This window comes from Nipponia nippon, unplaced genomic scaffold (genome assembly GCF_047370975.1).
Source record: "Nipponia nippon isolate SJK-2023a ecotype South Korea unplaced genomic scaffold, ASM4737097v1 scaffold_5, whole genome shotgun sequence".
Lineage (NCBI taxonomy): Eukaryota > Metazoa > Chordata > Aves > Pelecaniformes > Threskiornithidae > Nipponia > Nipponia nippon.
Window position 1 is genome coordinate 62,763,282 of NW_028262369.1, and position 14,373 is coordinate 62,777,654.

Sequence of the window (14,373 nt, forward strand, 5' to 3'; positions counted from 1 at the left end):
GTGTGATTCCACCTTTTGGAGCCACACAGCGTTACGAGTGATGCTTGTAAAAGGTTCTGGAAAACCTGCTTTTAAAATAAAACGCAGTTTTGCTCTTCTCACTAAAATCTCAGTCATGACTGGTTTAAAATAAGAAGCACCTCTTGAAGTAACAGGACTAATTAAGTTTTTCTTTCAAAGATTCCACTTCCAAGTGATTTCTGTGATGATTAGTAAAGGCTGGTTTTACAGAAGCTCAGCCTTCCCCTCAGAGCAGGAGGCAGGGCCCCAGTAGATGTCTCACCGGTCTATTTTCATGGATAAAACCAAGAAGAAAGGTTCTTAGTTAAATGGGCACCATGCAATGGTCACAATCTGCTTCCAAGAGAAAATGGAGTTGCTATGAATTGAGAGTCAAAGGACCAGATCACAATGGAAAACACCACAGTAGAAGTTGAGCTGGCCCACAGTTGTTTCATTAGAGCATATTTGAATATAAACATAGTCCAACTCCAGACCAATGGAGGCCAATTAATTTAGATGGGTATCTGAGGGGCATTGAGCAGGAAACAAAAGGAGGGAGAAGAGTGTTGCTGTGGGTGTCAGAGAGTCCATGGCTTCTTTGCCCAGTAGCTCACCACAGATCACTGGAGACAAATTTCTTTAGATTTGGTGGCTGTTCCTCCACAGTAGAAACAGGACATTTGCCATCGTGTTTGCCTCAACACTTATTCAGAAGGTGCCAGGCATGAGAACTGTGCTGGTGGGAGGCGGCTTGAACATCTGCAGGAAAACAAGGCTGCTCTTTGACTGCCTAGGTCCTGCCTTGCAATGCAAAGGTTCCTGTTCCTGCTCCAAATCTGTAGGGACCCTGCTCTTTCACCAGCTCAGAGAATTTTCTACTTTTTGTTGTTTTCAATGTAACTATGTCAAGTCTTAGTAGGACTGATTTAAAAGTGTGAGCTCATACTGAAGTAACCAAAAAAAGAAATACAGCCTTGGAAGAGGTCAGTAGATGGTGCTGTCGTACACTAACACACGAGTTCTTTTTATCGAGCTTGTGGATAGCAACATTATGAGTTTTCAGGTTTTGACACTGATGAATGTAATTTATGCTGGAGCTGAAATCACTCGCTACTAAAAAAGCTACTACAGGCCCTCAAATGGATTTTAATCCTCCCTTCAGGAAGGGGAGAAGGAGGAAGATGTATCTCAGAGGCTGCTTTGGAGGAGCAGCCAGCTGGCACTCCTCAGGAAGAGTGCCAAAGCTTTGTTCCCTTCCCTGTGAGCCATGGTAAGTTTTTTGTAAGACAGAAAGAGTATCCAAAATTATTCCCCCAGAAAGGGACTTGAAGGGAGTGCAGTTTCAGGCAGTTTATTTGTCTTTATTTTGCTCCTTTCTCTTCCTGTCTGCACATTGGCCTGGGAAAGGCAAAGGAGGAGAGCACAGAGAAGACTTTTGGGCTGAAGAAGTGCACTGTGCACTGGTGGAACAGATGGAAACAGAGAGAAGCAGGAAGAACATGAGATGTGGAGTCAAACAATGCACTTCAGGGTGGAATTCATTGCCAGCTGTGGAAAATGAAGGACTGGTAAGCTAGATTGAAGTGTGATGAAAAGGGGAGCAATGTCTGAGGAGCACTTCAAAATTCTTGCATTGTTAGCAGCATTTGATAAAAATGCCTGTAATTTAATCTTCAGTGTAAGAACACCTGGGTTGGCTCCCTTAGGTGCACAAATCTGGGGAAGATGGCAATCTTTAAGCCATTTCCTTGGGTGCTAGGGGAGCAGAAAGGTAGAATTTGAAAGTTGTGGGAGACTGGCTTACAAACAAATTTGATTGCTTTACTTTATGCTTTAGTTAAGCAATGTGTGTTGTGTGTGAGGGATGTTCACAATTTCTAGGGTTGTGGCTCATGATTTCTGAACATCTGCATTAGTACACGCCAGCTATGAGTGTTTTGACAGGACAATAAGACTAGAAAGGACCTCCTGAGTCACAACATCTAATCCCTTTCACAAACTCTTAAATCTAAGTGCATTTTCTCTCTTTTCTGGTGGGTAGAAATCTTCTGTTTTCCAGGTGAAAGAAGTCAAAAAAAGTTGATACTCATCTTTATGCTACCACGGCTTAAAGAATTCTACCTCTTTGCCTGGTCTGCTATATTTATGGAGAGCAACAGTATCCCCTCTCAGTCTTCACCTGAATCCATTAAAGAAACGCCCTCTTCATATAGGCTCTTCATTCTGCCTCCTGTCCTAACAGTCTTTCATTGTACCTGTCCCATGTTAATGTCTCTTTCTTCAGTGACCAGAATTGTGCATGGATGTGCTGTGTTCTAGGTAACTGTACAATGTGCTTTACAACAGCGTTAATACTTTGAATCTCTAATGAAATAATTCTGACACATCCTGACTGTATTTATTGTTTCCACAGCTGAATTCTATATCAGTTCCATGTGAGAAGATCCAAGCTCATAATAGAACAATTCTTCTTATTAGTTTGCAAGGATATAATGTCACACTTTGTAGTAATAAATTCATCCCATGTCTGGAATTCCTTTTTCAAGGTAATACTCTAACAGGTATAGGATGTTTTAATCTTCTTCTGTCTTAAAGATGCGTCTCAACTATGTGTTATCAGCAAATGTCACCTGCACAATTTAATACCAAGACAAAATGGAAAATTTAGATAAATACCATACCATAAGACTACTTATTGATCAATGCTGATGTCTCCATACGACATGAGAGTTTTCCTTTCAGTACAGAAGAGAAGCTATGACAGTTCCACTCTCACCCCCTTTCTCAGTTTTTGTAGCAGCCCTCAACTGGTACTAACAATTTCCATGAGGCAACATACAAAATACTTCAGTAAACTCTGGACAGATTAAATCACTGTGTTTCCTTTGCTTAGAAACACAGCTAAACAGAGGAACTAATTTTGATGCTCTCTAGTCATCCACCACAGCCAGGGTCTGAGAGATTGCCTTCTTGACAGTTCTGACCACCTCTTTTGTACAGAGCACAAAAACACATGAAGGTCTATGAAAACCAAACAGCCCCCAAGAAACCCTTGGTGTCATTAAGACTCCTCCACTACAAAGCTGTCTTGCAAGGCCCTGTGATCTACTGTGAGTTGTGCAGCCAGGGTAGCCATACTAAGTAGTTTCATTCTCTTACCTGCTGCTCCAGCCATGTGCTCATCCACACTGAGCAGGAGCTCCCATGCTGCTGGCTGGATATCCCCATACATCTCTTCCGTGAGGATAGGAGCTGCCTTGATTAGCAGTGACAAAGGTGCAGGGGAGAGGCTCATTACCTGCAAAAAAACGAGCCATGCCTTACAGTTGAGCTGTGCAAACTATCCACAGTGAACAACACATTTCGTAATTTTACCCTAGTTTTGGTCTGCAGATTACCCACTGATAACCTCTAGTTTCAGCCATTTCAGATAATGCTCTGTATAAGAACATTGCTTTCAGCCTGCACTGAAAGAGCAGTGTTTTCAGGCTAGTTCCCTGAGTCTGTTGCTAGTCACTCATGTCCCTAAAACACTAATAAAGATGACAAAAGGAAAGCCAAACTCTCCCAAGGTGGTGCACAAACAATGATACAGATTCATGAAAATCTCACGGACTGCCAAGAACAGGCCTGTGAAGAGCCTGTTGCTTGTTCAGGAACACTGAACAAGAAAGAACAAATAAAACTATTGCTGTAAACTGACAGATTGTATTTAAACGCATTTGTGGATTTTTAATTTTTTTTTTAAATTTTAATTTTTTGTATCACCGGTTTTGATGCATGTGTTGCTATGGGAAGCCAGAGATGCAGACTGCAATTTAATGGAGCTACATGTTTAAAGGATTCTTTAATGGGGTTACCTTAAGAGGCTTAAATTTAGCATTACTCAGCTGGGGAAAACATGCAGGGCTGAACTGATTGATATTCAGGAACAACAGTTCTTCACATGTGCTTAGAGGTCCATATACATTTTCCTTCTTGTTGCAGTCTAACCTGACGTGTATGTATCAGCCTCCCTAAATAGCACATGGCCTAGTCAGTACCTGGTGCCTGATGTATTTTAACATTCCAGAGTCCTTCTTCCCTTCCAAGTTGTTATCAATCACTCTCTTTTTTAGAGAAGGAGTTCTCAAGCATGACTTGTCTGAGCACTGAAAGAAAAAAAAAAAGTGGAGTTCACATTTAGATTTCCCAAAATGTGGAAAGGGAGGAGATCATCTACAAGAGGAATTTCCATACACTAAAATCTGTCTAGTTCCAGAGCTGTAGCACAAAGCCTGTGCTGGCAACAGGCCTAGTATCAGTCAGATGACATACATACCTCATCAAATTTTCTTCTCTTTTCAACAATGCTTTTCCCAATAAAAGCTTAAGGCAGAAGCTAGTAAACCAAATGAGGAATGTGAATATGCTCTGTGTAATCTTCACAGGTGGCACACCCATGTATTTCAGGAGAACAGTACTTTAAGCAGGTTAGAGGTAAAAAGCCTGTAGCTTCCCTCTAAAAAATTACCCACAGAGGTGTTTAGTGTGTACAACATTGATTCCTCTCAGCTACATTTATCTTCTCTTCTTCCTCAGAAAGCATAAGTGACTGTAACACATTTCAGGACTTGAGCTCATGCCTGCCTGAGAGTTGTCCCTAGCAGATTGACAGTGACAGTGATAATGACAAGTCCTTTTTATGTTTGTTATTCACAATACCAGGGACTTTTCCCAGAATGCTAGGTTGCCACAGACTCTTCTCCTCAAGCGAGTAGCCTGCTGATTAACATGGGGGTCCTCGTTTATCAGAGAGCTCACAAACCCCATGGAGCACATAGCCAGGTCTGCATATTGCAGCTACCTCCAGCCTTTCATTCTGCAAGCTGGGAGAGTAAAAGGGAGGTTCCTCTGAAACCCAGATAAATGTGGAAATGGTGCCCATGCAGTCAGAGAATGACAACACTTGAAGAATACCAGAGCATGAGGAACAGGGATGAAAAGCCTACTGTTACATAAAATTCAGAAGTTATCAATCGTTCTCCTGCAGTGAGGTCTGTACAAACACGGTGCATGTGTTTGTAGGAAACCTTATTGTCCCCCAACCTCTTTTTTCCTTGCTGTTGTTTAAAGGCTTTGATGGTTTGATGGATGATGAAATGTGTATCGCTTTACCTTGCAATTCATGGTTGGAGATGAAACAGCACACAGTAATGCACGGTGTTCTTTTGCTACCTTTCATGAACACTGCCAGCTGCTCATCTCAAGCCTGCCTTCTGTAGAGGAAATGTGTGATACACTACTTTCCTGTGTCAGAGGAAATATATGGGGGTTACAGTTTCCAGGAAAGAAGAATCATTATCTGTTGTTTCATCTGCTCTGTGCTTTGTTCCATACAAATACTCTTCGATTTTGTGACTTGACAGGAAACAAACAATCTGCTGGTTGATGAAGAAACATTATGAACTTGTCTCCTGCTCCTTCATTTTCCACCTACAGGGATGATAGCCAACTGAAATCTTGATCAGAGTTTCATGCACACTTTTGTTTTCAATGTTACGGCAAAGTAGTTGAATGACTCCGCCATTACAAGTATTCAGAATAACTGTAGTCTGTCTGTTGTGGTCAGGAATATGAAAGTATTAACCAACTGTTGACATGATTCAGTTGGTACTTGCGTAGGCACTTTACTGAAAGCAGAAATGTATTTCCACTGAAGTCAAAGGCACCACTTATATGGCTAAAAAGGTGCAATCTTGTTTGAATATCCTGCTGAATTGGTCATTAAAAGTGTGTCACTAAAGAGACTGTAACATTAAAGACTAATGTATACACTTCTTGGAACAGCTCTGAGAGCTCAGACCTAAAAGAAAGAAATTATGCAAGATTTTGCAAGAATTTCAAGAGTGACTCTTATTAACGGATGAGAAGAAACATGAAAAAAGAGACTGGACTCCAGGGGCTGATAAGTGGAGGTCATAAAAGAACATTAAGATTAAAGTCAGGTTATAAGTTTTTAAACGACCTTATCAGCAAATAAGATTCTTCCCAATCAATACAGATTATGTTCCTTCCATAATGCTAAACGACTTAATAGGGTTTGTTGTTGTTTTTTGTTTTGTTGGTTTTTTTGTTGGTTTTTTTTGTTTTTTTTTTTTTTACAGCAGATCTGTGTTTAGGAAGGGCTGTGTTCATTTTGTCATGAAAGAACTGTTTGAGCACATTATGCAGCCCTTGAAGGTAATTATGACCTGCCTGACAAACCCCCAAACATCGCTTTTTCCATCTACTCACTTCCTTTTGCTTTTTGCCTCTTGCCACACTGTTCAATGTGCTGTTTTCTCGCAGAGAGTCCACTGTGTCTCCATACAGGAGTTTGATGGCCCGGACAAGGCGAGCACAGGACCGGCTGTGATGGAGGTAGCAGTGTGGGTGACAGTAGTCAATGTGGGTACATATGAAACTTTGCTGGTTGCATAATAGGATCATAACCTTGAAAAGAAAAAAGAGAATAGTTACCTATAGAAAAGGGAGTTACACAGAGAACGGCACAGGGTAGCCAGTGATGGGGACAGTCAAACTAACTTTTCCACAGCCTAGCTGGGGAGGCATGAAGCTTGACACAGCTTTTTTTTGAAAAGGTATTGTGTGTCTGTGCAGAGCTCCATACTTGCAAGTGATTTACGAACTGGCTAGGCACGGCTAAAGAAACATCAGTCTTACAGCAGACAAAGAGGCAGAGCTGCTGTAGATGTGTATGTTTGGCTGGCGGCAAGATTAAGGCTGAGGAAAACAGTATTCTCTCAGTTTGCAGAAAAGCTGTTGTACCGCCACTCTGAGATGAGGGCTTAGACTGGAAATTGTCAACTACTCAATTATCATTAAAGCTGCAAACCCACCAGGTTCGGGGGTTAGTTTCCTTCAAGGAAGGGGAAAGGAAATGTCTCAGTATACTCTCAAGTAGGAATAAACTGTGCCAGTTGTTCTGCATACGCTTCCCTCCCTGTGCCTCGGTAGGCCCATCCAGCCTAGCTTTATGTTAGCTGGCTCAGTTACTATTTCTAGTGGTGTTGCCATATGGCAGCTAGGAGCTGTAAAACCTGACTAAGAAACAGAGTAAATATTTTGGCATTTAGCTATTCTGAGCCCTGCTTTGCTGCAGCAACACTGCTATTAGTCCCTAAACTAATTAATTAAAGACAGCCTTGGGTAAATTTACACTTCAGTCACTGCTCTCTGGTGTAACTCAGGGGGTTTCTTCCTGGAGGAGTAGAGCTCAGTCCAGCAGCTCTTTGTACATTGGTCTTCATGTCACACACAAACCCAGCGGCTTAGCAGCACTCTGAGGAAAACACGCAGGCATCCCCAAGCCATTCACACTGTAGGTCAGAACTGGCTTTTAGGAATCCTTCTCTTTATCCCACAACCTAGTGCAGAAATACCCAGAACTACCAGAAAGAGGCTATCCCACCTTTTCCATCCATTTATTGTCTGTGCAGCTGCAGCCTGCTGGGTCTCTCAAGTATGGCAGCCACATCACTCTCAACCCTCAAATATTTAGGCTTCCAAAAAGTCAGGACCTTAATTTAAAACAAATCTGTGCTGCGTATGTGGGATTCTTGTCTTTGCCTCCCTGTTCTGGCCTCATGTTATTTTGGGGTCAATCAGGAATAACTCAAGCCACTAGCGTGGTATCAATATGCAAATGGTATAAATCTGATTAGCATTGTATAGCTTCTACCCAGCCTCTGGTCCACTGTTATAACTTGTAGTTATGGTACACTGACATAGAGTGAGGACATCACACTCCAGGCTGCCATAAAGGACAAGTAAAGGAAATGCTGGTGCATGCATAGAAATAACTGGAACCAGTGATCCTTCTGAGTGGTTTTCTCATGACCATTAAGCAGAGCAGTTTTTTGTTTTGCCTGTAGTTTTAGTCACCATCCATCTACACCTTCTTTCCAACAAAAAGAGAAAGTTCTCATGCAATATTGGTACTTGCATGGCATTAAGTGGAACAGGTGATTTTTCAAATCTTCCTTTTTCCTATGCAGGCTAATCACATGTAAAGTGGGACAAACATCTCAAGTTCCCTGCAGTTTATGCCTTGTATTTGTAAGTCCATGCATCCTCCCACATTGAGCAGAGGCACCGTGATTTATCCTAAGCTGCTGGCTAGGGAGATGCCTTTATCCTCTAGCAATTCATCACCTAGTACACACTCTCATGTATAACATACTCAGTTTAGTTCACTGAAATTTCCAAATCTGACAGGGAAGTGGGGTAGTCCAGGGATTGAGGTACTAGCTTGGAAGACATAACGTTCAAGTTCCCCCCCTGCCACACTCTTCCAAAAAACACTGCTTTTCAAATCAAGAACTGCTTCTGAAATCGCAGTATAGATTAATCTTGTTCTTGCCCACACGCCATAGGAATGTGGCAGTTGAGAGCAGACTGTGAAATACTTGGGGGAACGAGGGAGATATGAACTCATTATTGGCAGCTGTCTTTCCCAAAGGCAACCGAGAAGTCAAAAGGCATCTGTCCTCATACACACATGCAGGATACAATCAATCTGTGCACAGGGAGTCAATCCAACTTTTCTGCAAAGCATGTGTACATGGGCACACTGACCATACTGCACCATCACAGAGTGTCAAGAGGCAACAGAGGTAGAGGTATACAGTCCTTGGATAGTGGATTGAACAGTGTAGACTTGCCCAACTGACTTTTGGCATGTCTAAATCATGGGTACAGAGATCACTAAAATGGATGTCCTAGGCCCTGCATGACCAAAACACATTTGTACTGTTGTACTCCCTCTCTGTTGGGTAGAGTCGAAACTACACAAGGCCCTGTTGGGTTAGACATTGTGATAGAATGCATCTAATGGAATCAAAGCAAATGTTCCAAAAGTATTTTTTTTCCCCACAAGGTACATAACTGAGCTCATTGCCATAGAGTTAATGGAGACAAAAATATATAAGTTGGCTCAAAAAGGGGCTGGAAAAACTCCCTGAGGAAAAATGTTCTGGTAGTTAGTAAACATAGTGGTCACAACAGAACCTCCAGCTCAAGAATCTTCTCAAATGCCATTTCCCAGAAGCTGGGACCCAGCTCACACTGTAGCCCATTCTGTTACTCTTCCTGAACTACCCACTACTAGCCATGCTGGAGATAAGGTACTGAGCAAATGTATTTTTCAGCTGAGGTAGCATGGCTGTCCCTGCACGCCTAGAGAGAAAGAGTCCCTTTTCCCTTACAAACTAAATATATGAAATGGACAGAGGCAGCAAGACAAAAACTTTCTGGTTTTACTCCATTTTAGAAACGGCAAACATGATTTTCAAAGGTCGCAGCTTACTTACATTTGGGATCCTTGATGCTACATGGAGAAAGCACAGATCTGGTTATTGCCAGCACAAAGGTTTTCCTACTGAAAATGCCATCCTTGAGAGCACTGCCGGCGACTCATACTTACATGCAGCCACGACATGTTCCGATGATAGTTCTCCTCCGTGCCTGTGTTGCTCAGCACCTCGGGCTCAATGCTAGGTTCACTCGCGCTCCAAGGGCTCCCTTCTTCAAAAGAAAAATACCCAAAAGGTGGTTGTTTTTATTGCTCCCTATGTGCTTAAAGACTAGGGACAGCACTTGTAAGCCAGGCCAGCCTTGTGGGAACGGACCAGAGTACACAGAATATGCCACATTGGAAAGACTGCGTTTGGACACCCCTCCCCGATCCTTGTATCATGCTGGCTTGACAATTACAAGAACCATTTATACTCGGCTCACAGGCTATCTTGTCAGTAGCAAGCACTGCTCCCTCCCCACTTTTTTCTTTAATGGAAGGGGAGAAGGTAAACGAAAAATATCAGAAACAAATTCTTTGCACCATTCAGATGCTGCAAATGGTTGGTTTAGTGATCTGCATTGACTGGGCTCTGTGGTTAAAAATGTCAACAAAAATCCAACCAGAAGTGGCATCCAACTGGATACGCCAATGGGCAAAGTCACTGTTAATTGCCCATGGAAGCTGCTAATCTTATGGGGATGAAAGGGGAAAAAAATCCTGATTCTTGCACACTAGTTCTAAAGAACTCAGACAAGGGAGAGGTTTCTCCGGGAACTTCACCGATCCCTGTGTTTCCTCTAACCATTTCGTAACCTATGGGCCTCCTATAATACTAACATTAATGCTGTTAAGAGATGGCTGGGGATGAACTTTTTTAATCCTTTCCTTCTCCTCTTTAAGTGAACTATAACTTGCCAAAGTCTACAAAACAGGCAATCCCACTCTCCGTGTTCACCTACGGAAGCATCTTTTGGGCAACATAAAAATGACCATTAAGCTTGGGAGATTATTTCAGCTCCAAATGTCTCCAAACCATAGTTTTTGGTTAACAGCTCTAGCAGAGGGAGCCCCTTTAGTTCAACTGTGATGGGCATTTCTCAAGGCAGGATGCACACTTGGTTTCCATAATATAAATATCTGGGGATCCATCTTTTGAAGACTAAGGAAGGCATCTGCAAACTGTAAAAATATATGTATATGCCAATATGTAGAAATATAGTATGTAGCATGTACATGTTATGTTCTACATACAGGAATATATATATTACATGTCATATGACATGCCTATGACATCATATGCTACATAGAATAGGAAGTGCATGTCTGTACATATATATATATCCTACCTGTTAATATGGACAATAAAATGTCATATATCCATTTGATCTCACGTGTTCACTATATCATATTATTTAGGGGGGTGTGTATGTGCGTATACACACGTGCATGTGCTCCCCTAAAGACAGCATGCGTTTGGCTGGCAGGCACCAGCATTCCAAGAGTTCATGCTCTAACACGGAGCTCTGAATTGACAGCCTGTGCATGGAGCTGACGCTGCACCCAGGATTTGAAACATGTTCTTCCCAGGCCCTAGTTCGGGCACTCCCTGAAGAGGACTCCAGGTTCTTTCCTAGCCTGTTGGGGTGGGGGTCTCTCGTCATTTCTAGCTCTGCTGCAATCCCATCAAGAGTTTAGGTCCTGCCTATTGCCCCCTCCCTTTCCACCCACTCGTCTAAGTTACCTATATCAGTGACAGTGTCCCTGCTGTGGGACAGCTGCAGCTCCTCATTCTCAGACTCTGAGTCCTGCCGTGATAACTTGGTGCTCTTTAGGCTGCCGGCCCGGCGAATGCTGGAAAGGGAACCCCCCTTCTTCACCCGGAAACTGCGGGTTCCTTTAATCTGGAGCAAGCGGGAGCCTCCTATCCTGATCTTCCTGCTGGGAACTGTATTGAAAGAATAAAAGAGGACTTTTTTCCCCTTAATTTTTCCCCATTTAAAAAGAAAGATATCCTGGCCCTCCCCTCCCTCCCGACCCTTTGCTGCCAGCCTGTATTGCAGCATCTTTTCTTCTACCAAGGTATGTGGGGCCAGAGGCTCCCTCCAAAGCCACCGCCAATGCAGCTCTGTCAATCAGGCAGTAAAGATGTTTAACAGAAATGTGTTCAGCACCTCATTTCCTGGAGACCTGGTACGTCACCTCAGGCCTTGTCTGTATTTGGAATTAGCCCTCATTCAACCACCAGCAAGTAGAGTCAGCTGCTCTAACAGAAACCCAAAATGGACAAGGAAAACCTACGATTCACACCAATTTGAATCAATTCCTGCCAGGAAACAGGATCTGCCCAATGGATGTAAATTGCAGTTTTCTTTGCCAGCCCCTGGGGTTTACATTAGTGCAGAATCACCTCTTGCTAGGGACAGATGGCTGAATCCCAAGCATGAACAAGGCACCATGGACAAACCTATTTTCCTGTGGGCCTGGGTTCTGTAAACCTCACTGAGCTCTGCAGTAGGATCAATTTTTTTATTCATACAGCACGTGTGACTGCAGAAGGGTAGTCTGCTTCATGAGGTTAGCACGCAAGACTTCTTTGAAGTAAGATTTGCATAAATCCGTGTCTCTGCATGTTACTCTTCATCATTAGAATGCTTTAGAGGAAACAGGAGCACGTAGATCCTCTCCTTCAGACAAATCAGCAGCTTTCAGGCATTAACAACATCCATTGACACTCTGCATTTTTGATGAGCACAGACATGAAATGGTTCAATGTTCAAAGCACCAACCGTTTGCGCTTTCATTCTCCTTCTAGTTCAAAGGCAGTACATGGCAGTATGTCAGTCCAAATGTTGCAACACTCAGTCATTTTACTGCAGATCTAATCAGGCAAGGCCACGTGTGATCGATTACCTTTTGGTGTGTTGTTGAAAATGAACAGGATACGGTTTTTTGGATACCACAGGTAAGTAAAATATTTTAATAGAATTGTATTTTGGTTTCAGGAAAAATCAAACACACCTTTACTCCTGAGAATGCCCCTAATTCCTCCAGAACCCAATTCCCACTCCCATTTCCAGTGGCTAACGTCCTGGCCGAAGACAGCTGTAGAGGTTTTGAGAGCTACTCCTCAGTCCTCATGAATCAGCTGAGCAAATCACTGTTGAGTAACCAGAGAATCTCCCTCCAAGTGACCATGCTGAGTTCCTTAGCAATCACTACTGCTTGAATTCTGTTCAGATCAGCCTCAATACAGTGGCTCAGTTCCCCCGAACGCCAAACCATTTAAGTACTTGTAACTGCATTTCATGAAGTCTGCAGAATCCCATTTTAGCACGCAAACAGTACACATGATCCTCTGAGACCCTGCATCTACCTGGCTTTAGTGTCTGTATTTCAGACCTACCTGGAGCAGATTCTATACCGTAAACTCGTAGCTTTTGGATAGCTGTTAAGCCACGCCTGGGGTGAGCAATGAGAGCAAAGTTTTTAACACTCCGGAAAAAATGAAAGGAAACAGATTAGTACTCATCAAAGAGGTTGAGATAAAGAAACCTGTCACTGCAGGCGAGAAAAATTAAGTTACATTCACACAACAACATTTTCTTATCTAGAAAAGTGTAGATTACAAAAGATGCCTCTGCATCTGTTATGTTTGGCCCAGGTGAATCCCCAGAAGAATATGCTGTGGCCAGAAAAAAAAAACATAATTATTGTAATTTTAAAATATAACATTATCTTGCATTTATTTAGCTTCCAAAGTACTGAAAATACATTTTTGCTAGAGTATATTAGGATATTAGGATTTAGCTTTCCTACCATAGTCACTTTTCCCATCTTTAAAATGTAGTAAAGAGGCAGCTTTAGTAAAGGACTACTACATGACAGCTTAGGGAAAAGGGAGAATGGAGGGAAAAAAAACCCACTGAAACTGCAGGGAAAATGTAGTTTGTTAAGTCAAGGATGCAGAAAGTTAATACTATCTTTGCAAAAATAACTCAATTCTGCATTATGCCTTTAGTACAGTAACACATCAAGGAAATCCTAAGTTAGCATTGTCTCTAAGAAAAGTAGCATAGCTAGAGACCAACCACCACCATTTTCCAGCAGGACTGCGTGCTTGTAGGCATTCTCCCACTCAGGTAACATCTCAGTGAATGGGACTGCTGCCTGAGAGGCTGAAAAGTGGTTTCAAGTAGTTGTCGTAACTATCTTCAAAAAAAATCCAATCCCAAAACCAAGCTTTTCCTCATCTAAATAGTTAGAGACATTTTATCCCACTGATCTTAGACTATCAGACAGGCCATAAGGCTGTGCATTTCTCTGGGCTGCCAGTGTGCCAAGGGTACGAAAAATGAGGTTGAGCATGAATTTATCCAGCTCACCTTTCTTAGGTCGATACCTAGCTGTCTTCACAGGAGTAACTGTCTCACCTGACACAATTTTGGAGGCAGTTTTATACCATGTAAATCATGGAAGCAGTTCTAATATTTTCTAATATTAATTGTGTCAGGGTCATAGCTGAAGACAACGCAAAATTTATCCAAAGCCCCCTGAAGTCAATAAAAGCTCCTCTGAATCATTAATACACATTACAGTTGCTAGAGGATAACCAGCCACAGAATCCATCCTTTTCAAACAATCATCAAACATTTATCCTTTTCAAACAACCATCAAAATTATCATTCAAACATGTGCACCTTTATATGGCTATTACGAGTCAGAATTTAAACAGTTCTAGAAAACTTGTTAGAGGGAGAATCATTTACAGATAACTGTCTGGCAGTTTAGCCTCTAATTGCAAATACGCACGATGACTGTATATTGTATTGCAACACTTGTACCATCAGATAGTATGTGAGTTTTGCATGAGATGGCTCAAAAATGGAAACAATCTGCTGTTCTCAGCAAACACAGTGAGCTTGAGGTTTGCTTGTACAGTATACAGTATGCTGGTAACATTAACCTGCTAGCCATCAAAAGCCACATAGGTGTGTGTTTTTCATGTGGGAGCAAAGAATTCAAAAGATCAA

At 42.2% G+C, this 14,373-nt stretch overlaps 1 protein-coding gene across 5 annotated transcripts in view; it reads right to left on the reverse strand.

Moving 5' to 3' along the window:
* UNC80 (unc-80 subunit of NALCN channel complex) overlaps nucleotides 1–14,373 on the reverse strand; it is a 135,300-nt gene that overhangs the window by 53,654 nt on the left and 67,273 nt on the right. For 3 of the 5 annotated variants that reach the window (XM_087734135.1, XM_087734134.1, XM_087734133.1), the window contains exons 27-31: nucleotides 11,085–11,288; nucleotides 9,470–9,570; nucleotides 6,280–6,477; nucleotides 4,047–4,154; nucleotides 3,163–3,301 (exon numbers count right to left, since the gene is read on the reverse strand). In XM_087734135.1, coding sequence (XP_087590261.1) covers nucleotides 3,163–3,301; nucleotides 4,047–4,154; nucleotides 6,280–6,477; nucleotides 9,470–9,570; nucleotides 11,085–11,288 — 750 coding nt within the window. The remainder of the gene's footprint in view (nucleotides 1–3,162; nucleotides 3,302–4,046; nucleotides 4,155–6,279; nucleotides 6,478–9,469; nucleotides 9,571–11,084; nucleotides 11,289–14,373) is intronic. The other 2 variants (XM_087734137.1, XM_087734136.1) reach the window with 1 other exon arrangement.